Source organism: Branchiostoma floridae, chromosome 11 (genome assembly GCF_000003815.2).
Source record: "Branchiostoma floridae strain S238N-H82 chromosome 11, Bfl_VNyyK, whole genome shotgun sequence".
Taxonomy (NCBI): Eukaryota; Metazoa; Chordata; class Leptocardii; order Amphioxiformes; family Branchiostomatidae; genus Branchiostoma; species Branchiostoma floridae.
This window is the reverse complement of record NC_049989.1, coordinates 19,944,366-19,971,818: the sequence shown is the minus strand read 5'-3', so window position 1 is coordinate 19,971,818 and position 27,453 is coordinate 19,944,366. Positions and strand designations below refer to the sequence as shown.

Sequence of the window (27,453 nt, the reverse complement as noted above, 5' to 3'; positions counted from 1 at the left end):
AGAAATATTCCCAAATTATGCCCATGATCTTATGTTGACATTTTGTATACTTTGATATCTTTTGTATTATTCTTTGGTCGAATAGTTGTCCGGTCGGGCCCCGGTCTGGGAATGTGACCTAAGCCTAACACGCGTACGGGACCCCCGTATTACGTCCCTCACGAAAGACGATTTCGTGGATTTCTTGATATGTTCAGCATGGTTTCAGTTTCTGTGCAAGATTTTATAAGGTTTTTCTAGGAATCTTCAATTCGCTTTCCGGTAAAATATCATAGTGCTTTTATTCCTCATCATAGGAAATTTAATCTAGTGCCCACAAAGCATTTTTGAAAGCTGTTTTAACTACATTGTGTATGCTGTATCTGTATCTGTATCTGTATCTGTATCTGTATCTGTATCTGTATCTGTATCTGTATCTATATAGCCGGTATAACCGCCCTTCGGCGTAACACACCAGCTTCGCAGGCACGCGGCGCGGCAGCAGCTGGTTATATTACACTGAACGATCCGTCACACCTAACTTCTGCACATCTATCTACAAGCGTTCTTTAAAACTATCCAAAGAAGTGATTTAGCCACAACTACTTCTCCAGAAATGTTTTATCTATGCTGTAGTTACATATTGTAAGAAAGGAACAAGAAGAAGAAGCACCATATTGTAATATCAGTACGTACTTGGTCGTGTATTCCGGCATGTCGTCCCCTTTGGTGTAGCAGTCTGCAACTTCTACAGAGAGAGACGGAGATACTCAGAAAAAGTCACAAAGGACCAACGGATCAATTAGCTCACAACCAATGGTCATTTTTTTTTCGAAAGACATCTTCTGTTTCAAGTAGGGGTGGGTACCGGTACAGAATGGTGCAGGTACGGTGCAGGTCCAGAGGACCAGGTCCCGGTCAGAACCTGTCAACCTAATCGTCTGTGAGAACTTGTGAATGAGCGATCCTGAAAAATGGTCTAAGCTTCTACAACTTACAAGGAACTTATTTGGCGGAGTATCCGACTCCCACTGGCGTTTTATTTTCATGTAAACTCTGTAAGTTTGATTGTAGAAACTCTACCCTACTTCGCTCTTGTAATTTTTTGAACGTTTTTTTTTTGGACCTGTCCCAAAAAGACACACAAAAACGGTGTTATTCATATTACTGGTCACCACCGCTAGTTTCAAGTGTACCTTTAAATTTATTGTTTTGTGACGGCGTTTACATAAGATTGCCGTTTGCGAGGTTTGTAGTATTTTGAGTCACACTTTTACGTTCTGTATAGTATACTAGTACCTAGTATGAAATCGAAGGTTACAAACATACGTATTAGCTCGCAGTAAGAGCGCAACGCGATCGCCGGCGCGCCGTCTAGTGGAAAGGGCTAATCTCCAAGCAGATCTTACAATGGCATAAGATTGGCCAAACTGGCCAAGGAGTGTAGTCAGACAAAAGATGTCCATTTACCCGGTAGCGAAACACACTTCTAAGCCGGCTTCACTTCTCTGCCAGCTTTTGATACTATCTTATGCTACCGTATGATATGCTTGAAGTTGGAAAGGGGTCTTACCGAAATCTGTGACCAGGTTTTTCCGAAGCGCGGACTTAGACTAGACTAGAGTAAACATATTCTATACTTTTCTGCACTAATTTTGGTCCCCATTCATGTTACTTTGTAACAGCAATTAGCCCTTGGGCAAGAACTTGCAATAAACTAATATTACATACAGGCATTACCACACAGGTTTTTCCTGATGTTCGCTGCGCGGGCTAGACCAGACTAAAGAAGACATTATTTATACTTTTCTGCACTATTTTCGGTCCCCTTCGTGTTACTTTGTTGCTGAAATTAGCAAGAATGTGCAACAAAGGATTATCACATACAGGCCGTACCGAAATCTGAGCCCAGGTTTTTCCGGGTGTCCGAAGTGCGGACTAGACTAAACTAGAGTAGACATATTTCATACTTTTCTGCACTATTTTCGGTCTCCATTCATGTCACTTATATATAGTTATAACTGCAATTAGCCCTCGTGCAAAAATGTGCAATTAACTATTATTACATACAGGCCTTACCGAAATCTGAGACCAAGTTTTTCCTGATGTTCGCAGCGCAACAAACTCCTAAGCCGGCTTCACTCCATCTTCTGCCAGCTTTTGATACTATCTTATGCTACCGTAGGATCTGCTTGAAGTTTAGAAAGGGTGTCTTACCGAAATCTGTGACCAGGTTTTTCCTGTGACCATATTTCATACTTTTCTGCACTATTTTTGGTCCCCTTTGATGTTACTTTTAGCCCTCGGGCAAAAATGTGCAACACAGGATGATTAGATACAGACCTTACCGAAATCTGTGACCAGGTTTTTCCTAAAGCTCGTAACGTAGGCAACACTAGACTAGACTAGACTAGACTAGACTAGACTAGACTAGACTAGACTAGACTAGACTAGACTAGACTAGACTAGACTAGACTAGAGACATATTCTATACTTTTCTGCACTATTTTTGGTCCCCATTCATGCTACTTTAATTTGTAACCGCAAAAAGCCAATTAGCCCTTGGGCAAGAATGTACATTAAACTATTATCACATGAACGCCTTACCGAAATCTGTGACCAGGTTTTTCCTGTGACCATATTTTATACTTTTCTGCACTATTTTTGGTCCCCTTTCATGTTATTTTGTAACTGCAAAGGATGATTAAATACAGGCCTTACCGAAATCTGTGACCAGGTTTTTCCTAAAGTTCGTAGCGCGGGCCAGGCTCTCCATCAGAAACTGCACGTCCTCGGCGGGCGTGACGGTCACCCCGGGCAGCCAGGCCGGGAACACGTACCGCATGGCTCCGGGGGAGGCGCCGTCAGGACGGGCGTCGGTCGGACGGTCAGACTGTACCGAGAGGGGAGGGAAACCTACGGTGATGATGATAAGGATGAGAGTGACTTTGGTGGGAAACATCATGGTGATCGCAATGAGGAGAGAGAAAAAATGGAGAATTGCTCAGGACTGATGCCCTTATGTGACTGTCTATGATGTTCTGATGCTAATTGTATTGAAACGATATTTATAGTGGCGATTCGTGTTCAAGCCCCCCTAGCCCTCACACTCATTTGATGTATCTAGTCGACAACATTATAAGTCTTTTTACTTGAAAGTTTGGTAGAATTTTTATTTTTTTTAAATATATACTCATATGTGATAACGTTCTTGTGATTATCAATACAGTAAGTAAAAGTACTTTCAATTTTTCAGTTTGTATCGATGAACTGTTCAGTTGCAATTATATAAGGGAAGGTTATGGGGTATTGGAATGGATTAACCCAAATACATAGATTATGCTTTTATTCTTCGTCTCGATTCATGGTGAATTAATCGCCACAGATGATACTTCTAGTTAAAGCACGCTTTTAGCGTTTAGCATTAAATGTAACATTTTCGGAGGTAAAACTGGCTTACTTTTATAGTATGAGTGCGCAAACTACTTGTTGTATTATTGTATTTGTTTATTCTTGCAGTTCATTCTATAACGCTAGCAGAAGAAGAGTGAGTGACGTCACTAGAAACGTCCGGAAGTCATCTCCAAACGTACCTTAATCCTGTTGTAGAGATTGAGTTCACGGTCTTAACATATTGTTTATCTTGATGTCAAATCTTGATAAAAGATATGCGTACTTTTCATTCATCTCTTCGTATACGTTCATTCATAATCATGACACAAAGTCTTACCCGTTTCTAGCCGAGCCACGCCTGATCTAATGAATTAGTCTAGTATTTCAGGAACGATGAATTGGTCTGACTCCGGACATATTGGTCACTCGTTGATCCTTCTTGAAGCAGCGCGCGTGGTCCAGTGGTCAGTGACCCCGACTCAAGCACAAAAAGTGGGAATCCCGGATGGTGCTGCTTAGGCTAAGGTTACACCAAAAAGTAGTTACTCAAACAACCGGATATGGTTTTGGAAACGGTCAGACGTTTCAGATCGTATCCACTGTCCTTCGTCAGTGACACTGAAGTGATCTGGAAGAAACAGGTCTTTTATACTATAACTATGAATGAAGACAATTTCAGATGTCCAATAGGAAACGTTGTAAGACAATTCAGACTGAAGACAATTTGGATTCCAAAGAAAACAAAGGTAAGGCAAAGTCAAGCTGAAGACAATTGGATTTCAAAGCCAAAGGATAGCAAGGCTAAGACATAGTTAATGGAAATGAGTCAATTAGCTCCTGTTGTTTTAGTTGCTTAGTTTGTTGCTTAGTTTTAGTTGCTTAAGGCTTAGGATCCAGTTGAAAATGGGCCCTACTACAGGGCAGTTTTTTGTACTTTCGGGCGTGATCCCTACGTGGGCCTGTGGGACACCTTGTGGCTCTCGGTGTATTTTAGAACTGGGTCGGGCACCGGGTTGAATTTAAGACGGACTTAAAATGAACCCGGGACCCGGTAACAAATAGACGCCTTGACCTACCCGTGGGGAGCACCTTGGAGTGCCCCCCGATATCCGGCAGTCAAATTTGTGCATGGGTTCGTATCCACCGGGCTGTTTGTGGAAGCAAAATAGAAATGAATAGCGTTAAGTAAAAAAAAAATACACACAAATGTCGCCCACGACTACTCTCTTTGCGTCCTTTATAGTTTGGTTTCTTTTATATCATACTTTTTGTTCCAGCTGCCAGGCCGGGCTCCGGTTTGCAAATGTAACGTAGATCTTATTTTGCATGCACGCTACTGGAGGGGTTGCACAATCCGTGGAGAAAGGGGCTAGGGGAATCTTCCCAGTACAATGAACCTGTGAATATTGTAGAATCTTGCCTTCTTTGTCATCACGATCTAAAGATTAGCTCAATTGTTCATTGAGTTAATTTGAGTTTATACGGTACTTTTTTTTCTCCCATTTGTCCCTTTGGATGCCAGCAGTTTTAGTGACAACAGCATATTAAGCGAGTTCTGTTCTCAGTAGTAGACTACGATGTGTAGTACTACAGTTAAAACTACAAGTGTAAACTGGGCATTACTAGACTACTATAATTGTAGATTACACATCATTTCTGTTTACACCCCCCAAAAAATTCTAGTTGACTTCGATGTGTAGTACTGCAGTTAAAACTATAAGTGTAAATTGGGCGTACGATGTGTAGTACTACACACACAAACTATAAGTGTAAAATGGGCCTACGATGTGTAGTACTACACACACAAACTATAAGTGTAAAATGGGCCTACGATGTGTAGTACAACACACAAAAACTATAAGTGTAAAATGGGCCTACGATGTGTGTACAACACACACAAACTATAAGTGTAAAATGGGCCTACGATGTGTGTACAGCACACACAAACTATAAGTGTGAAATGGGCCTACGATGTGTAGTACTACACACACACAAACTATAAGTGTAAAATGGGCCTACGATGTGTAGTACTACACACACACAAACTATAAGTGTAAAATGGGCCTACGATGTGTAGTACTACAGTTAAAACTATAAGTGTGAAACGAGCCTTAGGCGTCTTGAATAAGTATGTGTCCATAACCTTTGACCCATGAAAACTGATCCCTGGAAAACCGGACGGACGGCAAGAGACAGTATAGATCTTCTGGATGCCGCTTAAACTGTGATATTTACAAGCATGACCTGACACCCAGCTGCAGGTAAGATCGAAAAGCGTATCATACTATAATATATAAAAGAAAACTCTGGGGATGTCTAAGCAACCCTTAAGCTAAGGGCACAACCCGTCGTACGTGCAAATACGTGCTGTCTACGTGCCAAACGTGTGAATCTTTTGGGATCCGTAAGTGGTTATAACTACCGCCTCCGTACGAACTTGTACGGAACCGGGCGGCTTTTGGAGTACGCAGACACGCCGTGGAACTTTACGTGCAGGCAAAACTTTGTCTGCCATCGGGCTGCGACTGGTAAAACCGGACAGACGACAAAAGACAACACCTTAGACCTTTTGGGTGCATTCTTCGGACTGCGAGATTCACTAGCTATAGCAAGACTTAAAAACCAGGTAAGATCGAAAGGAGTGTAGTACTATAATGATATATCTTGTCATGCCTTGGTAATACATGTTGTATGTTTCAAAGAAAAGATTAGTGGATGCACTATGACGTAATATATCTCGGAGTCTTTTCAACAATGTTCGTCTTGTAGACTTGTAGAGTCTAATTTGCATAGATCCAAGCAGATGAGCCGGTTTGGTTCGTCTTCGTCTTTTTGTGCATTTTGTTAAGATCTGCTATCCATGTTTCATTATAGATTGCTGTTTGATCCTCTTCGCCTTGAAGTAAAGGTATGAGTAGAGTAGAAAGGGCATCAAAATAGAATTCCACCCAAACTTCTTTACATTCACTGACAAAAAGAAAACAATTCTCCTTCTAACATCACAAAACCCAAACATAATAGAAAAGGTGGGGTCTTTTGTCTTCCACTGAAAAAGGAGTCGAACCCAATAACCTAGGATCTAGAGTTAGCTTTTAATAGTTTTAGACTAGAGTAGACACTTGTGACACTTGCATTGTTTTTACACTGTTTGCATCTCTCTTTGTACCTGCAATTAGCGCAGGCACACGGGCAAGAATTTGCAATTAACTTTATTATTGATGTAACATCTGCTGGGCTGTAGCTGCCCAAAACTCCATAACCTGTCCCAAGAGAGTACAAAAGCGCTAAGCCTTACGGAATCTTGTTGAGTGTACCTGTTCGCCATCAACAACTTGGCAAGCCCAACGCTACTCCAGCGCTATTTCCACGGCAAATTCTCCGATGAGGTTCACTTGCTCGAGCCACGACCCCGAACTTTCAAATATTTGTCACATCCACTAAATCTTCCCCCTTGGTTGCAACACCGAATTCGCAACCAACAACAGCCTCCCCAGTATATTAGATGTATATTAGCTGCAAATACTAATTTTTGTATGCATCGTGAATAGGGGTGGTTACTGGTACAGAAAATTCAGGTACACATATTGAGGTGGTTCAGGTCCAGAGGATCAGGTCCCTGAACCTGGACCTAATTTTCTATGAAAACTTGTGAATACTAGTACGCTATGCTCAAAACAATTTTCTACAAATGGATCTACTAGTATTTGGTGGAGTATCTGACTGTAAGTCTCACTGGCGTTTAGAACCCTTATACAAACTCTGTAGCTTTGACAGTAGAAACTTGACAGAGATGACTATAAACTCTACCCTACTTCGCTCTTGACTTGTTATTTTCTTAGAACGATAATTGCTGAAACGTGTGAACCCCAGCTGATATAATATGGTCATTTTCTACTCGATCCAAAATCATGTCCAATGATTTTTTTCAGGACCGTTTTTTTTCGGAGCGGTCTAATAAAAAGAACGATTTTATACCGCTACCCACACATAATCGTGAAAACTTTTACTTTTGTGTACATACGAAAAGCACATCATCACAACTGTTGCTATTCTATTGGCATCCATCTGTGTCGGGAGACAATGGTAAGCAGACAGGGTGGGTTGTAAGGCAGCCCATCTGCCTGGCCTGCACGACTTTTTAACCCTCAAGCACCCGACCTTTTTTTGCGACTAAAATGACCGAGTGGGGTCCAAGCGGACCCCAAAATGTTTTGTTCATAAAATCTCAGTTCCAATCCCTATCGGTGATCATTGTGCATACATTGCTTCGTCAATGTAAGAGGAATATATTGACATGTTAAAGTGTTGCTAATTTCTCCTCATTATCATAATTTATGCAAAAGATCAGAAGGACCATGTTTTGCACTAAACCCATTATGACCAGAGAGGGGAATTTTGAGGCCCTCAGCAAGCTTTATGTCGCATAACTCATGAACGGTTAGGGCTAAAGCTATGAAACTTGGTAATATATCACAAAATATTGTTAGCAAAATATTTTTGTCCATAAAGTAAATTTATCATTATTTAGGGTTGCCATGGCAACGGATATCTGACAGGCATATTTTGCAAAAAATTTCCAATTTCGATTCAAACAAGGTTTTTTGGTAAACCATGCTTGTTTTCTTAGAAACAATAAAATTCTATGAAGTTTAATGCTATTTTCATGATTCAAAATTTATAATTTATGCTGATTTCATGACGTCATTAGTCAAAATCCAACATGACCGAACTTATAAGCTAAATGACGTCATAATTTCGCCATATTATATGGTGATGACACAGAAATTTTAAGGAGGATTTAGTTGTACATGTTTACTATTCTCTGAAAGTTTGGTAGTGATAGAGTAAGTAGTTAGGGAGTTAGACTCAAAAGTTTGTTTCAAAACCTGCACTTTTTGGCTGGGGTCCGTTTGGACCCCAGACGGACTGATCACGGACTTTCTTTATAGCTTCCACAGTATTGTACCAATCTTCATAAAAACTTAGTAGAAGGTATAAAAGATATTGGTTGATTGACAAAGTCACGGAAGGATTTTTTCGTCAGATAAAAAATGTTCAAATGGTACTTCAAAATTTACGCCTGGGGTCCAAATGGACCCCACTCGGGTGTTTGAGGGTTAAGGTGAATGAGGGGTGTGCACTTCCTTCTCCACCCTCTCCTCCACTGGCGTCTTACAGAGACAGAACTGTATGCCACGTGTAGGACGGCCCCAGAATATTGCTATATTGTTATTGTTATTGATATTGTTGCTAGAGTCCATTCCAAGACACCATGAGGGTTTTTAGGCGATATTTATAATTAGTCTGAATTATTTTTAATAAAAGAATATCTGAGCCGCAATAATTAAATTATTTTTAAAAAATTGACTGAGAAAGTACTCATATATTTGAATTCCTTTGAATATTCTAGAAACATTTTGAAAGTAACTGTACAAAAATATCTTTATTTAGAATAATTGTGAAACCTCTGTGTGATTATTTGATGTTTACAAATATTTACAAAAAATGGTAAACCTCGCCAAATGGTTAAATTAGTTTATTGCCCCCATAAAAGTAAGCCCCATTGTTGTATCTGTATATTTTTAGATTTCACTGCTGGGCACTGGTGGATCCTTTGTGGTGGGCCATTGTTGCATGGCACCCAACCATACTTTGCAAGGATGTGTGAATTGCTATCTTCCCAGCCCACTGAACCATTTACAAAAAATGGTAGAAAATGGTAAATAAAGGTAGAATGCTGTTATCATTATTTAGAAACCATTAGAAGTATCCAATTCCACACGATGAATATTTCCAAAGTTTTACAGGACCAGGGAAATATTTATAAAGTTGAAACAGTGTTAGAAATATTTCTGAAGTATCAAATGTCCTAGACATATAATTACAAATCTTTAAAATCAATTCTAAACAATGGCCACAAACATCCGCACGGTGTCTTGGAATGGACTCTATAACCGTATTCTTATTCGTGCTTTCAGCCCCAAACGACAACAAACAGAAAAGATGATGACAGTTGCTGCTATCATCATGCTGTCCTTAGCTGACCTCGCCCTGAACACCATAGCCTACGTGAAAGGCGGGGACCTGAGCACGTTCAAAAACGACATCAACGGCTTCAGCATCTTCACCTCTTTGTTGGACATGTGGGTCCTCGCGGCGTTGAGAACGTGTGTGATGTTGGGAGCTGTTTTAGTCGTACTCTGCAACACCAGAATCAAACTTACCACTTCGTGGATCGGTATCCTACCAGCTGTCACGTGTGCGTACACCTTTGTCAAGCTGCTGCTCTACTCAGAAGGGGAAGTGAAGTTCCCCCACACGCCGTGGTTCTGGGGTACGTTTGTCGGCAGTATCGTCGGCTCCGCTGTATTCTACATCAACTGGGCCTTACTTTCTCACGTAAGTGTGAACACGAGGAAAGCGATGGCCGAAGAAGCCGAGATATTGCTGGGGAGGAAAGTGAAGTGCGAATCAAACTCCTCCTCACTGAAAAAGCTGATCATCTATGCCAAACCTGTCATCCCGTACTTCCTTGCAGGGATGTCCTTCCTGATCGGAGGAGCCGTAAGTAAGTACCACTTTGATTTCAGTCCAATATAAGTACACCATAGCCTGGGTACCATCCGGGGAAAAAACAACGTTCGCTCCGGCGTTCATAGCAGAAGTTCTGTAGCAGAAGCGAACATGGGAGCGAACTACTACCTGGATGGTACAGAGGCTAAGTACACCAGGGATCTCCCTGGATAAAAGAAAAATCGCGGAGTTTTCATTATCTTAAATCGTTGAAGTTTCACAAAGATGAAAAACACAGCCTAGAGAAAATGAGCCCTTTGCTCATAGGCTTAATTGATACGATTATATTATGTTAAGAGTGTGCCGTTTACATGTGTGAGGAGGCACTGTACATAGCTTAAACTCTTCGAAATCGTCAGAATCAGGATGTGTAAAGTTGGGCTGAAAAAGTCCAGTAGCAGATAATGTCCAGCCGAATTCGAAACTTGTTCGAACACGTTCGATCCGACCTAAATTCGAACTGAACCCGTATTCCGTTCGGAGCCTCGAACTCCCGGTAACCAAATACCTTGACGAAGGCACCTAGCAACGAGAAAGAATGTCTTTACGTAATCACGACAGCCCTAATGTACTTTGGAAGGTACCAATGATTATTCAACACAGTTTTAACGTGTAAGTATCATAACGTTGCCCCCTTCCTATACACATGTTTCCAGGCGACACTTTCATCCCTTACTACACCGGCATGGTGATTGACGGGATAGCCAAAATAGAAACGTCCCGGGACAAGTTCACCCACGCCATCGTTCTCATGTCTATCTTAACGGCCATTAGGTAAGGGCAAGTCAGATGAACACCATGACCATCGACACAATACATGTAATTATATGCAATTAATACAATACATCACTACTCCTTTATCCAGGCAACACGAGCGATTTTGCAAATGCACAGCGCTAAACTATTTCAGCCATAAAGATTACTCTTTATTTATCATTTCGTCTTTACGCGGTCATACTTGTAGGTTTTGCGTGATATTCCCATTAAAATTAAGAACACAGCAACGCCACTAACGTCCAGTGAAATAGCCACTTTAGATCATGGCGCTACCACGAAATCTCCATTTTCCCTCTACCGCCAAAGTAAATCCCAGCGAACTTAAATGCATTAACAGTACTCTCCAAACTTAGGTTAATGGGGGGAATCGTGACGTTTTCCTCATATACCGTCTCTAACTGTCAGCTTTTTCTCCCAGTCATCTTTTCCTGGCATTTTTATGGCAGACAGAAACGGCATATAAGGAAAAGGTCACGATTTTTCCCATCAACTTCTGCTTGGAGAGTAGTCCAGGGCGAATACTGTTTAATGCATTTAATTTCAAGGGGGATCTAATTTCACGGTAATGGGAAAAGGAACTTTTCGCAGTGGTTTTAAGTTTGTGATAGAGCTATGCACTGTAGTCTCTTACTGCCATGGAAAAATGCTCGCGGTGGTTTTAAGATCGCGGTGAAGCGGCCACCGCGAAAACCGGAAACATGAAACCACCACGAAAGTTTCTGCATTTGTCAACAGTTTTCAATACTCTGTTAGCTTTGTGTCAACAAGACATGAGATGATTTGTCTGTCCACATGTCTTGTTCTGACCCCTGCAGTGCAGTCTGTTATGGCATGCGTACTGGATTATTCGAGATCACCAAAATAAAGCTGAACATCCGAGTCCGAAACCTGCTGTTCCGGTCCATCACTAGCCAGGAGATCGGATTCTTCGACAGCGTCAAAACTGGTGAAAACTTAGTTGTTTTTCCCGAAAACATTGTTTTAGATAGGAGAAGGTGTCTATTTACTCCTGGTTTGTTGTTTCCCTGTTTCTTGATTTTCATGTATGATTAGTCATTACTTGGATAATCATATGGAATTTAAGTAATATACCTTGTTAAGCGCTACTTTCACCTGATTTGTTTGTATCCATTCCTTTGGTTTTCTGTATTTCCTTGGCATTTGCTTACAGATAATTCTATAATTTCAATTTATTTCCTTATGATCTGTAGCTCATGCTTAGTTTTTTTAATCGTTCAAACCATTAACTTAAAAAAAAAACATTCATTCATCGATTTCTTGCTCAGGTGAACTAATCTCTCGCCTCAGTGCGGACACAACCGTCACCACCGAGGTATTTGTCAACCATGTCAAAGTTCTCTGTGCGAGTACCGTGCGTGTGGTCGGCATTGTGGCGTTCATGTTGAAGTTGTCCTGGAGACTGTCTATCCTGGCTCTTATCATGCTGCCTGCTGTTGCTGTGGTCACCAGGGTGTTTGGAGAATATCTTAAGGTAACGACATTGGGAAAGACACTTAAAGCTTCCTCACTTTACTTAGGTGAAAATGAGTACCTAGCTGCGACAAGGCCGTCCCTCGGATAGGATGTTAAATGACGGTCCCGTGTATGGGGAGAGCCACACCCCACGCACTTTAAAGAACCCACCACACGTGCGACGGTACAAATCCTTCCGTCTAGAGTTGGTGATTCTCTACAAATCACCCGGACTCCAGGAAAAATTATATAAGTCAACTGCAGCATCGACAACTCAATATAACCCGTATCATTAAAAAATGGTTACAATATTGTCTAAAGTAATACGAATACTAAAGCAATGAGCATTTATAAAGACCTTTAACGCGTTTTGATGTATTGTCTCATGCAGGAAGTTGCCATGGACATCCAGACGTCTTTTGCCAGGGCCAATGAGGTTGCTGACGAGACGTGTGCCAACATTAGAACGGTCCGCAGCTTCGCGAACGAGAGCAGAGAGTGCGCGAGATACAGGTGAATGAGTAGAGCATTTTGTTAAGAGAGAGTCCGCTATTACTTGTCTCTCTCTTTTTTCTTTCTCGTTCTCTCTCTATCTCCCCCTCTCTCTCTCCCTCTCTCTCTCTCTCTCTCTCTGGGATTATTTATTTACAAGCAATGGCGTTTTTCCAGTAATATGTGAAAAAAAGTATAGTCACTAACAATGCGTTTTTTTAACTTAAACTCCCAGCGAGCGACTGAATGACACGTACAAACTGCACATCCGGAAGGCCTTGCTGTTTGGGAGCTTCACATTTGCCGAACACGTAAGTCTCTGGGATCAATGAGCGTTCATGACTTTACATTACAAGTAAGTCTTTATTGGCATATCTACGACAATAATGCTTGTATTCATGTAAACGTCATGATAATTGAATAGACACGTACAAATAAAGAAAAACAAAGACCGTTATGATCAATTTCCAGTCAGTTGCTGTTGCTTGGCCAATGGAGTCTCTACCAGACCGAGTACGCTGGCTATAGGGGAAATAATTTGCGTGTTACGTGGGGAAGTTATGCGTGGGGAGCCACCACAGGGTTTTATGATCCATGGTTTGTCTAGTTGCATTAGGAATATGAATTTTGCCACAGAACTTAGGTGTATGAAATAAGGAAATAGGTTTTGTATAACCTTATACAGTTCATTTCTCTCTACCTTACTGTTTTGTAATGTTGTGGGGCTGCGGACAAGCATTGGTAGAACCATATAGACATTGATGATCACTACAGACATGAAGACATGTAAGCACTTAGACTTTCTATTGTGCTTCAGGCATTTGACCTTGTCCTGTTCGTGCTGACCTTGTACTACGGCGGCCATCTTGTGATGGCCCACAAGATGACCGGAGGTAACCTGGTGTCCTTTTTCCTGTACGTGAACCGTCTCAGGGGATCAATGGAAGTAAGTCGTTTTTTATGGAACAAACATGCATAAGCAAAATACAGATAGCGGCCCACCGAAGTTAAAACATGTATATATTGGCGCCGCTATTATAACAAAATGGTAGATAATTGACAAGAAAAACAGAAAGATAAATATAAACAAGAAATCTTTTTAAAAAAGTTGTGCCTTGCCGCGTGTTAGGGATATCGTCAGGAAAAAGTAGGTCAGCACTTCAAGCCCGGCAAGGCAAAATGCTGTGCCTTGGCAAAAACACAATACAATGACTGTTTTTACTGTTTCTGAAAGAGCTAACCAAGAGGAGTAAAATGCTTTTTAGATGAAGCGAATGGCTTGAACGGTTGCTGAGATATGGCTCCACAAAGTTGCCCAAACCTACCCTCAGATATGGCCGGCTGCGCGATAAACGATGAAAATAAAAAAAATACCTTTTTTGAGGGGTGATGAAAAGGTAAGTAAAGGCTGCAAAGCTTGTTTTATCTTATTTACCCGTAATATGTACTACATAGAATCACTCCACAGAGTTCTGAACATTCATGGCATTTTATTATGCTTTTACACAGGGTCGATGTATGCAGCACCCACTGGTGTCCTTTCACACAATAATTGTCATCTTACCTTATTCTTTAAGAAATAAGTAAATTTGGGTTTAAAAGTTCACATTTTGGGTTACAGTCAATGGTGTTTTTTGCACCAGTTGAGTCGCATTGTAGAAGATTAAATATCATACTTCATATACTTTTGCAATGTACACAACATTATGGTATCTTATATTACCAACAATGTCACATCTATAGAATATCAGCAATATTAATTGCCTTATAACAAGGTCAACTTGGTCAAGGTGAAAGGTAAGTGTGTGAATATGTCGCATTATTTTCATGTTGAGCCATGATGTTACACTGTATCAACAGTACAACTTTACACTTAGATACATTTGTAATAAAATATAGAAGACAGATGTTTGTACTAATAAGAGATAAAATATCAATAGGTAGACATTGTGTAAACACTAAATTTATTAGGACAAGTTCAACATTTTTCAAGGTCAAAGGCTCAGTCTTCAGGATACATACAATCGACACAGATTTCTTTGATGTACTTGCAGGTACATGAACTTCTCCTTATTTAATCAATACTATAAATAGTATAATGCAATGTAAACTACTTTTTACAAAAACAACAGGCTTACTCATCATTTTCTGTGGTTACTGGTAGCAACAGTATTCTTTAACAAACTTAATGCTAATAGCACTGGCTGCACAACTTGTCAACATTATGTTTGACCTCTACCATTCAATATCTCCGCTCCGCTCTCCAGTCTTATATCAGCTACATCTGGTACTTGGTGCAATCTACACTCCACCTGAAAAACAAAATTATTTGAGTTTCATGATTAACATGTCTACCATCATGGTGATAATGTTCTTCCATCTGAGGGGATGACGACCTACTCCAGTACCACGTCTGATGTTCATCTACATCATCATCTTTCTTATGACTTCTTTCTTTCTTGTGACGAAAGATTCAGAATGATCCAATAATGAAATGAAGAATTCAATAAAGAAAGAAAGGCAAGTTGGGGTAAGGAATAGATTAACTTATTATCATTGATTAAGTAGATAAATACCTGCAACAAGATGGAAGGAGGTAAGTGTCACTGTTTCTGAGCCATCTTCTGCGACTGAATCTCAGTACCAACTGCGACAACCTCGCCCGGTCGGTAGGAACCTGGCTGATAGTAGAGACAAGAGTATAATATTGCAGGTAAGTACATATTTATGATTTCTGCTACACCAGAAAAACCCTTGGCACAATCTGACAAAGAATACACATTCTGGTTGCACAAATTTTTCACGTTAACAAAAATGCCATTAGTGTTTTGAAAAATTTGGGCATAGGTTACCCGGCTGACCCATATCAGGGGGCACGGTGCCTCAAGTTCAACAAGTGAAAAAAATACAAAATGGTATTTTAGTCTTGGAACGAGGCAAGGGATGATTCACACCAACAGTAACGATGACATTGAAAATACAATTGAGATTTTCTTAAAAATTGGGCATACCCTGTAGGTACCTCAAGTTACCATGGTACCTCAAGTTCAACAAGTGAAAAGAAATACTAGTAGCACACAACAGGCCAATCAATGATCCATATGTAAAATATGCTAAAGAAAGCAATAAACTAATAAGAAAAAATTACTAAGAAACATTTTACATACATGTAAGTTTCATGACTAAAACATGGATAAAGAAACACTGCATAGAAATTATATTGCTGGGATTGACTTGAGAAAAAATTGTTCAAAAGCACATTTTCTTCAACATGCCCCCCTCCCCCAAACACTACAAATTGTATCAAGTATTTTACCTTGAAATTCTTCATCCATAGCGTCAAAAAAGGTTCTATTTGTGCCGCTTCAGTCACATATCCTCCGTTTCTGAGGGGCACGCGGCCCAAAATTTGGCGCGTTTGGATCGCGCGGCGCCGCCGCCCGGCCAAATCGGGGCGATCGTCGGGGAAAACAGCGTACGGCAGAGGGTTTTCGTGGTAGCGTTGAAATACCTAGTCAAACGTTCTTGAGACGTTTCGATGACGTCATTGCCTACTTATATATTCACATGCAATTCATTGGTCTAATTAGGCATTTATTTCATCTTTATGAATAGGTAATGCAAATTATTATGCGAGATAATTCACTTGATTATATATTTACTTCAATGGATTTGAAATATTACCATACGAACGCTTCATTCATTCGATGTAACCAGATGTTAAGAGGCTTTCAGTACCGACCACAACTGTTATCAAATGCGTAAAAGGGAGGTATAAAGATTGACGGGTATGTACTGTTAGTCGCCTAAGCCGTAAGTTTGTCCTCGAGAAAGAGAACTGGGAAGGGCCTTTGGAAGGGCTGGGTTAACATTGCTTGAACCATTGAACCATGGAACCATGGAACCATGGAACCATTGAACCAACCAAGAAAATAGTGGCTACAAGGCCATGCCGCCTGCGGCGGCAAGGCAAAAAAGTAACAACAATTAATTGGGTATTGAACTTCTTCGCTTTTGTTATTTTCTTGTACCTGTAATCCACAAAACACGTGAACGCCTGACAGTATAATCTGTTCATTTTCGAATCGGTCCAGCATCCGGTCTATTGATTTTTATTCAGGTCCGTATTTTCCGGACCGGTCCAACAAGAAAAGACGGTCTTGTACCGGTACATCGTACCGGTACCCACCCCTAGTGTTGAGGGTTTGGACAACTATAGGACCCCTATAGTACAACCCTGTGAATGTCTAATAAAAAATCTACGTGTCAATCTCTCATTTTTAACTGATGATCATGCGACAGAAACTGACGATCCAAGTATACGCAAAGCTGATGGAGGCCGTGGGCACGTGCCAGAAAGTCATCGAATACATAGACCGTGAACCGGAAGTAAAACGTGGCGGTCGGCTGGCACCTTGGAAACTGGAAGGACACATCGAGTTCAGGAACGTGTGGATGTCATACCCCTCCAGACAGCGGGTACCTGTCCTAAAGGTAATGCATGTTCTTAAATCTTTCTATCATTGCTAAGGCTTGTTAGAATGAATTCCACCCGTGATAGATGATTAGCTACCTCACCTACATGTAAGTAGTCGTCTTGAGGGCGGCTCTATTTCATGATACGGCCCATTTGAAAAAAAAAGGGGGCCCGGCTAGCTTACGGGCAACTTTTCTGCACTTTCGGGCTTGGCCCCGTGAGGCAGCCTGAAAATACCGGGCTATTTTGGGGGCACGGCAGGACCCCCAGATTTGCTAACTCATGATCACTGTAAAGAATCAACCCGGACCAGGCAAGAAGTAGTGAGGTACCCCCGCGGTATCCGGCAGTCCACGGCCACTGGGACAAATTTGTGGGTTCACAGTCCGGCCGCAGCTACATCGATATCCCTTACGGACGCTGGTGCAGATGGAACCATTGCATAACAGGACGGCTGGCTTCAGGCTGGCTTTATAACTTGTCCCCAAGTTTTTAGATATAGCATAGCTTCGAAGCTCATTTCTCAAACACTTACGAATTGGAAACGTATGAAGAACTTTTCGAAGGAAACGTAGTGAAACGAGGCACGAGATTCTACCAGTGTTTCAAAGTTTTATGTTACCATTTCTGCTCCAGGATGTCTCCTTCCAGGTGTCTCCCGGCGAAGTTGTTGCCCTGGTCGGCCCAAGTGGCAGTGGGAAGAGCACCTGTGTCAACCTGCTGGAACGCTTCTATGAGACCACGTCAGGCCAAGTGCTGCTAGACGGTAACCCCATCATGGCGTATGATCACAAGTTTCTACACCGAAAGGTGAGTCTTATTATTATCATTCATGCCTGATTTTAGTATGAGGGGATATTGTACAGAATAGCAAGCGGAATTATTGAGCCGGTGGATGATAGGTACCCATACTACAATTTTTGTACCACATGGATTAAGTGCTGAAGCTACATTGTAGAGACACTGTCACTGACAAAGTTGCAATCGTTTTCGCCATTTCAGAGTGCAAAAGTTACATTGAGTTCTTTTAATGCATAGAGGTTTTTGGTTATTTAAGATATCCATCCTTATAAAACCTGATTCATGATACAAGCGAGCACCAGCCGAATTTCAAAATCACCCGAGCGTCGACCGTAATTTTTGTGCTGAAGATCTGCCCCGTCACAAATGACCCGAAGCCACAGCAGTCGCCAGGACGTCGGCCTTACTTTGGCCGAAGATGCCCTGTTGGAGCTCGCCGACACACATCGGTCGAGCTCAGTTCTTGATTTGTGACGTGGGCTTCACAACAGCTATATCATGTTACATCTGCAACAGGCTACTTTAAAACATAGAACAGGTGTATCATAATACGTAATGTTACATTGAGGTTTGTATTTGACACTGTAGCAGTGGGAAGCTTTTCACAACTCGATCTAATATCATCGAGCTAAGATCAATTGTTTCTTAAACACTGGACAAGCTTTAGTTATCAATATGGGATAAAATCAGGGATTAAAAAGTGTCTGTGTGGATTTGATGTCGTTTTAATAGGTGGCTTTAGTTGGGCAAGAGCCGGTGCTGTTTGCCCGCTCCATCAAAGACAACATCTCCTATGCCCTGGACAACTGCAGCTTGGAGGAGGTGCAGCGCGTTGCTAGGCAGGCCAACGCCCATGAGTTCATCACGGAGCTTCCAGAGGGGTACGAGACAGGGACTGGGGAGAAGGGGATACAGCTGTCCGGGGGGCAGAAGCAGAGGGTGGCGATCGCCCGGGCGCTGATCAGGAAACCAGCGGTGCTGCTACTGGACGAGGCAACCAGTGCTTTGGATGCAGAGAGCGAACAGTTGGTGCGCCTGATCAGTAACGTAACACACTCACGAACGCACGCACACACACACACACACACACATACATATATAGAGAGAGAGAGAGAAAGAGAGAGAGAGGTCATTTTGAAAACCTGAGGGCCACTCCGAGGCTACGGGTTACATTATAACTGTAACAGCATCTCTTCGCCTTAGGTCAGAAACTGACAATAGGCAAGCAGGGGTTACGAGGGCTGCTCGGGAGATTCCTTCCCCATTTGGAATGCATATTGGAATGCATATTCAAGAGTCTTACAAGCAAATCACAAAGGACTGGTTCAAATTACACTTAGACGATGCGTAGAAGGCACCTTAACCCGCCTCAGGTAGAGGTAGTTCCGATTAGCCTTTTGGGGTAGTGGTCCAGTGTGTCTTGAACGGTATTGGATGGCGGAGCCAAACCTTATCCTTGTTTGTACTGCATTTTAACCACTAGACTCGTCTATGTAACCTATTTTCTATTTCGTCTAAAGGTTCAACAAGCGACCCAAAACCTGCGCGGACAGAAGGTCATCATCATCATCATCATCATCATCACAATTGTCTTGCAATATAGTTTTTCTTCTTCTTCAATCTGTAAAGACAGAGGCGTTTTAAGATGACTGCTATGTTCTCTCGTCTACAGGTCCAACAAGCGACCCAAAACCTGCGCGGAAGGACGGTCATCATTGCATCCTATATACAATTGGCTTGCAAGAAAGTTTCACTTCAATCTGTAAAGACAGAAGTCGTTTTAAGATGACTGCTATGTTCTCTCGTCTACAGGTCCAACAAGCGACCCAAAACCTGCGCGGAAGGACGGTCATCATTGCATCCTATATACAATTGGCTTGCAAGAAAGTTTCACTTCAATCTGTAAAGACAGAAGTCGTTTTAAGATGACTGCTATGTTCTCTCGTCTACAGGTCCAACAAGCGACCCAAAACCTGCACGGACAGACGGACATCATCGTATCTTCCAATAAAGTTTTTCCTCTTCTTCAATCTGTAAAGACAAAAGGCGTTTTAAGATGACTGCTATGTTCTCTCGTCTACAGGTCCAACAAGCGACCCAAAACCTGCGCGGAAGGACGGTCATCATTGCATCCTATATACAATTGGCTTGCAATAAAGTTTCACTTCAATCTGTAAAGACAAAAGTCGTTTTAAGATGACTGCCATGTTCTTTCGTCTACAGGTCCAACAAGCGACCCAAAACCTACGTGGACAGACGGTCATCGTCGTCGCCCACCGCCTGAGCACAGTGGAGAAGGCTGACCGTATCATCGTCATCGACAAGGGGATGGTAGTGGAGCAGGGGCGGCACGACCAGCTCATACTACATAGTGGGTCTACCTATGCTATATCATTCCTGACTCACAAACTGGCAGGAATAACAAAATAATAAGGAGACTCTTTTTACACAACCAATGCTTTATTCTCACCGACGTTTTGGTGACCGTTTGTCGCCTTCTTCACTTACATAAAGCCGCCTGTACATATGTAAATACGTGTGAGCAGCAACACCTGTCCCGCAGTACAATGTGAACCAGTCAGAATTGCCCTGAAGAAGGTGACAGACGGCCACCGAAACGTCTAGTACTGCATGCATTGTATACTGGGTCTACCGCCCTCATACCCTTCCTGACTCACAAACGGGCAGGAATAGCATAGCAACACTGGTTCTGCATGCATTGCATAGTGGGTCTACAACCCTCATATCCTTCTAATATTGACTCAAACTGGCACGAAAAGCACAGTAACACTGGTTCTGCATGCATTGTAGGGTCTACCACCCTCCTATCCTTCCTGACTTTCAAACTGGCACAAATAGCATAGTAACTACTTCTTCATGCATTGTATACTGGGTCTACTACCCTCTACTTCTTTCTTCTTTAGTTTGAGGCTACCGACTTCAATTTTCTGAAGATTTTGTAGCCTATATACCGACTGTAAGATTTGATCTACTCACACCGGGAAGGTCCCCTACTCGTACTCTTTTCGATAGGTGTGGCGGTTTTTGTGCGTCCTTGGGGTGTGGCTCGCTCTCTCCAAACACGGGACCTCCATCTAACGCCCTCATGTCCTTCCTGACTCACAGATGGGGTCTACGCGAAGATGGTACGCCGCCAGCTGGGCACATCTCCCCACACAGTATCTGAAGACTCGTCAAGAGGAGATAACTACTTTTGTGGAGAGAGTGCGTCTTCAACTGCGGACAGTTCGTCCAGCGATAATGATGATGATCAACCACTTTCCAATCGTTTACGATCACGGAGTAAACATTTAAACCGTGAGAAAAAGCAACACTAACGTCCATGCACAGTGATAACATCTTTACCTAAATTCCCTTTTAATCTTAGCATGAATTTTCTTCAGGCAAATTAGTAGTAGTAGTCTCTACCAGGCTCCTCGGATCGCTGGTCAAATATTAGGAATTGAACAGATAGATGGAATAGTATGCTAGGGGAGTAGGCCGACTAGAGGAGTCAGTACGGCACCCTCTATGAGTCCAATGTCAAAGTGTACTGTCTCTGCAACTAAATGTATTGCATAGGAGATACTGGAATAAAACGTAGAATAACGTCCGATTTCTGTCACAGATACAGAAAATGAGAAATACACATAAATTTGTAACGTTACATTTTTCAAATTTTTTGGATGTGGAATTTTTTAAACGTAATATTTGTAATTATCGTTCATAACATGATTAGGTTTTCCCATACTGTAAATAACCGGATATGATAATTGCCTAATCCTACCCTCTGCATTTTAGAATTACAATTTTTATACTGTGCACGACAATTGTATAGATAATTCATGTATTTTCACCGCCGTATGACTGAAAGTGTGATTGTTGTCAATTGTTGAATAAATAAACCATTCGATACAAATTCCTAACGTTACATCTTACCAAACCTATGCTTGTATGTATGGCAGTAAATTTAGATTTTGTTGCATGACGAACAACCTTGGTGATACGAGTAGTAACTGTACAAAGTTCAACATAAGAATCAACACAAGTCATATGACAGCGCATGCTCCCTGAAGTTCACAAACAGCAGGTTTGCTTACCCTGTTAGTTCTGCCTACGTGGCACTGAGGACTTGAGTCTGAACTCAGCCCAACACCAGCCCATTCCACAGTTTGCAGATATCCAGTCAACTGTCTTTTTGCTCATTACTGTCTATCAAAGGTAACGTTACACATTTCTTTGTGTTCCTTTGAGAAACTTGGTGGCTCCTAAAACGCGATATCATGTGTTAGTTTTTGCAACATCATCATTATAGCAACGGTGATCGCAAAAACATTATATGGCAATGAATCGTACACATATTAAATAAGACTGTCTGAGATCTTAAGACATGTTACGACCGTTTTAAGGTTAATGTAACTGCACGTACATGGATGGCCTAGTGGTTAGAGTGTTCGCCTTGCGTTCGGTGGGTCGTGAGTTCGATCCCCGGCCGAGTCATACCAAAGACTTTAAAAATGGTACATGCTGCTTTCTCTGCTTAGCACTCAGCACTAATGAGGAAGAGTATGGAAGTTAAACACACATCACTACCTGCGGACCAGCCCCCTGCTGTAGTGGCTTGCACATGTGTGGCCCAAGGGCTACAGAAATGGAGATGGGCGCCACCCCTACGCATCTGTTACTGATGTACGGGCAACTTTAACTTTAACGTACATGGATGTAGATGTTATAGACTCAATCAGACAACAACTTTCAGGAAGCCAGGAAGTCATCACCACGATTACTCTCTTTCAATAACTTGCTTTTCCCTAATATTTAGGTACAAGTCTGTGCCAATCTCTTCGCCACCTCCTTCGTCTACCAACACCAAAAAAGGCGAGAAAACTATGGCGGAAACAGCTGACCAGTCGACGGTTACTGCTCCATCAGTGCCTAACGAACACGGTAGTAGTCAAGAAGAAGATAAGACTGATCAAGCAAGTTGCCTCGGGTCAATCTGGAACTCCAAGCCTGTGCAAATATTTCGCTTTGTGCTGTTCCCACTGGGCCTGTACCTGTCTGATGTCATTACAGACTTGATGCTGGCAGTTCAGTACTATAACAGCGGGGATCGTGGCTGGTTTGGCTGGACACTAGGGTTCGTGATTGTATCATCAATTATGACAAGTATGGCGACAACAGATTATTTTTTCGATAAAATCCATGAAGATGAAAGAACTGATGATGATGATAACGATGATATTGATACATTTACATGTAGTGTTAAAACGGTAGCTCGAATACTGCAGTTAGGCGTGTTATTTCGGTATTTCGATCTCTTCTGCCTAATATTGAGGGGTGTAGATGTGGAAAAACAAGTGGAGAACGGCTTTTCCTTTATACACTATGTAGAAACCCTGATTGAGAGCATCCCTCAACTGTATCTACAGATATACATTATTGGCTCCACGGGTGAACAGGTCAGTGTTCTGAAAATAATCTCCATGGTGATATCTCTGCTATCAGCAGTGAAGACTGTGGTTGCAAGATATCACATGAGTAGGATAGACAAAAATCAGATGTCTACATGTCGATATACGTTACAGTTTCTTTTCAGAGTTTTATGGAGATCGACAGAATTGAGCTCTCGTGTACTGGCCGTGGGACTGTTTGTGGGTGCCTTCAGAGCATGGGCTGTCATTCCGATTGTAGGGCATTTCCTGATAATGGCAGCGGCCTTTGTGTATGTTGCACTGAGCAAAGGCAACGATGCCTATAAATCAATTGGTATTTCTAATACAATTGTGAATATTGTCGTTGAAACCTTCAGTGTGTTAGTTATTTCATACCTCGACACCATCACACTTTGGCTGCACACAATGCTGACGTTGCTAAGTAACATCGCCATGGTGACAGTCTGGTACAACCTGAGGACAGAACAGGACTTCAACTGGTTTCATATGGGGGTCCTGGTGAGTGTAGTCGCGGGGTCTGTTGTGTCGGCTGTGTGTTGTTTTATCTTTATGGTGTTGAAAGGGAGGATAGAGTCTCTGAAATTCTGTTGTGATAAACCATCAGATCAGGAGGAATTGACTGCTACGAATCTTGGAACACCTACAGAGATAAACAGTGTGTAGAACCTCCCTGGTCCACATTTCCATTGCCAAAAGATGCTTAGAAAGCACTCAACAACATTGCTTTGAACAGTATAGTGTCTAGACATGTGTATCAACATGCAGATCTACCAAATGAAACACTTAACAGTCCACGGAAAAAAAATCAAAATCCCGATTAGAGAAAAATACGCTAGATCTATCTTCAAATAGGTATGGGACCTAAAGTTACATAGTCAGTAAAAGCTCTTGTACTGTGGTATTGTACTGCTAATTTGTAACCTATGATTGTTATTATATGACCATGAATAATCCACTGTTAGTGACGTTATGGTTTTGTAATGACTATTGTGTAACTATTTGTCCTGTTGGTACTGATTTCTAGATTTATATTGAGTACTGTTAAGTAAAAAAAGTCACGCAAACTTAACAGATGTAGCTTCCAAGGCCATATTGACCCATCCTGTGAGTACTCAAGTACGCTCAGTTGAGTGTTGTTAAACATGGACATTGGAATATTCCTTGTACAGCATGCATGTTACGTGATCCAATTGATAAATGATCTTTATCTAAACTGACATGTGGCAAAAAATTCTATAAACTTTATTGCTTGTTGCGTCAATGACAGTACAATCAACCAATTTACGTGTACATTTTGATATTGTAGGTGATGCTCTATAGGTCGGGCTTACAACATTGTGTATGACAATTTGTAAATAGAAAATAAAACCTACACATTATTACTGGATACTAGAAATGTTACAAATTCTTTTTGCCATAACATGTAAAAGAAAGTGTGAGATATCCGATATCAATGAAATTGGACAACAAAACAGGACACAAACCATATGGTGATATTGGGCAAGCTTGCCTCCATTGAAAACAAATGCATGATTTGTATCAATGTTTGTTTATGTAAAACAATTCTGTATATGCTTTTGGTTGAATATATTTTCAATATTTTGCAGACTTAGTATTTCACCTGTTGTAAAAGAAAGAAGGTCTTCAAATATTATTGAATATGGACTGGAGATATGAAAGGTATTATTAAAGACTTGGTCCTACATTAACAATGTACGTGTAAATGGTTGATCAGGAGTTTCAAGAAACAACACATCTTGAATAACGAAATGCAATGTTTTCTGTTACTTTCTTACTTTTCATTGACAACCTCAAACAACCCAATGCTAAACAAAAATTATGATGGTGAAAGTCTCGTGTTTTGTGCATACCAATATTCGTCATGATCCAAAGTTTTGTGCTAATGTTTGGCTAAGATGTAATACAGAAAGCAGAGCTCGAAATATCCACATAACCTACTATAAAATATATATATATATATATATATATATTTAAGGCCTTGTCTTTCTGGGAAGGCAGAATAATGATTTGGGCACTTCTAGAAACGTTTCGTGTTTTGCTGATAAAATGTGTGATTATTACCTTTGCCGAGAAGGTTATATTTTTGGTAGCGTTTGTGTGTATGAATGTATGTATGTTTTGTAACATTGCAGATAGCCGAAAATGTTTCTTGAGCTCAGGCATATTGTAACATAAAACTTTACCCACATTTATCTAATAGTATAGAGAATCAACAAAATGAAGTTTCATGCTAATATTTGGTTAACTTTCATTTGAACATAAGACATGGCTTGAAATACCCATCAGTGATCTGCTATCACAATGCTTTGAGCAAGAAGACATCTACATTCAAAGTCTTAGGCACGCTCTTGCAGAAAATCTCCTGATTTGCATATAAAATTTCTGATAACTTGTAATGTTGTTACATAGTAACCGAACAAAGGGTTTTGAGCCCTACATAGCATACATGTACAGTACATAAAACTTCACCAACACATATCTGATAGAATGGTCAAGGTTCGCCTTCACTGAGCACACAGAACAGAAATAGATCCAGGTAAACTTTGCCACATTACACATAAACATTTAGTAACACTTATCTGATAGTGTGGGCAAGGTTCACTGACAGAGTAAAACATGCACAGCGTTAGCAAACTATGTGAACTTTGCAACAGTGACAGGTTAAACAATCTAAGTCATTTGACAGCGCATGCTCCTTGAAGTTTATGTACACAAACACCATCTCTACAGGTGAACAGGTCAGCTTCCTGAAGGTCATTACCATAGTGACATCACTGCTGGCAGCGGTCAAGGCCGTGATCACATTTTTGTACTTAATGAATATGAAGGGAACATACAGGACTTTCAGTTGTGGATGTGTGACAAATGTCATCCTCCTCATCCTATGGAAAGTGATAGAACTCTGTACCCGTGTACTAGCTGTAGGGCTGTTCGCCTCTGCCTTTAAACCATGGATCGCCCTCCCCATTGGAGTACACTGGCTGATAATGACAGTTACTTATATGTTGATAGATGATGGTAATAACAGATGGCGATTTATGATTCAGAAACCTATATATATGGCGGTGGACACCTTCAGCATGACCTTTTCTATGGAACACCAGCGGACTTTCTGGTTGAACACCGTGCTGACGTTTCTAGGTAACATCACCATGGTGACGGTGTGGTATGCCCTGCAGACAGGACAGGACTGGTATGATATCCCCGCCATGGTCACCCCGACCAATCGAATGGGGACATCCCTCACGAATGTGCACACTCCTCTAGAAAAGAGGACACTCCTCGACGTTCAAGGGGACGTTCCTCTTGGAAATGGGATGTGCCTCCCTTTATTAGGGAACGCTCCTCCGGAAATGGTATGTTTACCGGGCATAGGGGGCGTCCCTCCAACACCCCCGCCGGCCCGTGGGATCGGCCGCTAACCCGACAAATCCCTTTCTAGTTCATCTAAATCACAACATCCAAAACTTTAAGGTATCTCGGTTGGCTAAATTGGCATTTTGACCTTACACTGTTTTCTTATCAATGAATTAAGAAAGAATGGAGCCATAACGAATGTTGATAGATGGGCATTAAAGAATTCTAAATCTGATTTTTTGGGGGCCAAATTGATGACGTCATCATTTTTATTACCTCTGATATTATTTTTTCCATGACATAATACAGCACTTTGGTACATACCACTGTAATGAAACTTCGTTTTTCGTTACATAATCAGTCAATCTACAAATGTCCAGTCTGTCACCGGAGAGAGCTCAGCTACCCTCTACACTTCCAACTGATGACCCCTACCACCAGCCTAAAAGCGAAACCGGCCAAACAGCCAGTCCACATCTAGGAGAAGACAACATGCGGGGGCTTCGTAGCTCTGATCATTCGGGTTTACCCATTCCCCTAACCCCTGAAAATCCAACTGGCCCTCAGGCTGAAGTCCATAATGAATCGAGAGATGCAGCTGCTCACACAATCGGAAGTGGCGACACCAGGACAGACTGGCATGAGATTGACGAG

The 27,453-nt window shown here is 41.5% G+C and overlaps 4 protein-coding genes across 4 annotated transcripts in view; 3 read left to right on the top strand and 1 right to left on the bottom strand.

Annotated features, from left to right (window-relative positions):
* Positions 1–2,994, bottom strand: part of LOC118425355 — a 4,504-nt gene extending 1,510 nt beyond the window's left edge. Inside the window, exons 1-2 of the mRNA XM_035834163.1 lie at positions 2,701–2,994; positions 676–727 (exon numbers count right to left, since the gene is read on the bottom strand). Of these exons, the coding sequence (XP_035690056.1) occupies positions 676–727; positions 2,701–2,944 (296 nt within the window). The 5' untranslated portion in view covers positions 2,945–2,994. The remainder of the gene's footprint in view (positions 1–675; positions 728–2,700) is intronic.
* Positions 2,995–9,346: 6,352 nt separating this feature from the next.
* LOC118425354 (ATP-binding cassette sub-family B member 9-like) lies at positions 9,347–12,569 on the top strand. Its single transcript, XM_035834162.1, has 5 exons — positions 9,347–9,940; positions 10,602–10,719; positions 11,538–11,668; positions 12,009–12,214; positions 12,552–12,569. Exons 1-5 carry the CDS (start codon positions 9,376–9,378, stop codon positions 12,567–12,569), a joined length of 1,038 nt encoding a protein of 345 aa, XP_035690055.1. The 5' UTR covers positions 9,347–9,375.
* A 21-nt stretch (positions 12,570–12,590) lies between these two features.
* On the top strand, positions 12,591–20,675 carry LOC118426613 (ATP-binding cassette sub-family B member 9-like). The gene is made up of 7 exons (XM_035836113.1): positions 12,591–12,708; positions 12,923–12,998; positions 13,505–13,633; positions 16,990–17,181; positions 17,801–17,974; positions 18,698–18,994; positions 20,189–20,675. Exons 1-7 carry the CDS (start codon positions 12,596–12,598, stop codon positions 20,393–20,395), a joined length of 1,188 nt encoding a protein of 395 aa, XP_035692006.1. The 5' UTR covers positions 12,591–12,595; the 3' UTR covers positions 20,396–20,675.
* Positions 20,676–22,804: 2,129 nt separating this feature from the next.
* Positions 22,805–25,156, top strand: LOC118426500 (XK-related protein 6-like). The gene has a single exon (XM_035835948.1). The coding sequence runs from the start codon at positions 22,855–22,857 to the stop codon at positions 24,082–24,084; it is 1,230 nt and encodes a 409-aa protein (XP_035691841.1). The 5' UTR covers positions 22,805–22,854; the 3' UTR covers positions 24,085–25,156.
* The last annotated feature ends 2,297 nt before the right edge of the window (positions 25,157–27,453 follow it).

What these genes read in the sequence shown, in the direction of transcription:
- LOC118425354 (XM_035834162.1), top strand. Translation starts at nt 9,376, where the DNA reads ATGATGACAGTTGCTGCTATCATCATGCTGTCCTTAGCTGACCTCGCC. An exon ending in TCTATCTTAACGGCCATTAG is followed by an intron (nt 10,720 to 11,537) that starts GTAAGGGCAAGT and finishes TGACCCCTGCAG; the next exon opens with TGCAGTCTGTTATGGCATGC. An exon ending in CTTCGACAGCGTCAAAACTG is followed by an intron (nt 11,669 to 12,008) that starts GTGAAAACTTAG and finishes TTTCTTGCTCAG; the next exon opens with GTGAACTAATCTCTCGCCTC.
- LOC118426613 (XM_035836113.1), top strand. Translation starts at nt 12,596, where the DNA reads ATGGACATCCAGACGTCTTTTGCCAGGGCCAATGAGGTTGCTGACGAG. An exon ending in AGCGGGTACCTGTCCTAAAG is followed by an intron (nt 17,182 to 17,800) that starts GTAATGCATGTT and finishes TTTCTGCTCCAG; the next exon opens with GATGTCTCCTTCCAGGTGTC. An exon ending in ATGCAGAGAGCGAACAGTTG is followed by an intron (nt 18,995 to 20,188) that starts GTGCGCCTGATC and finishes TTTCGTCTACAG; the next exon opens with GTCCAACAAGCGACCCAAAA.
- LOC118426500 (XM_035835948.1), top strand. Translation starts at nt 22,855, where the DNA reads ATGGCGGAAACAGCTGACCAGTCGACGGTTACTGCTCCATCAGTGCCT.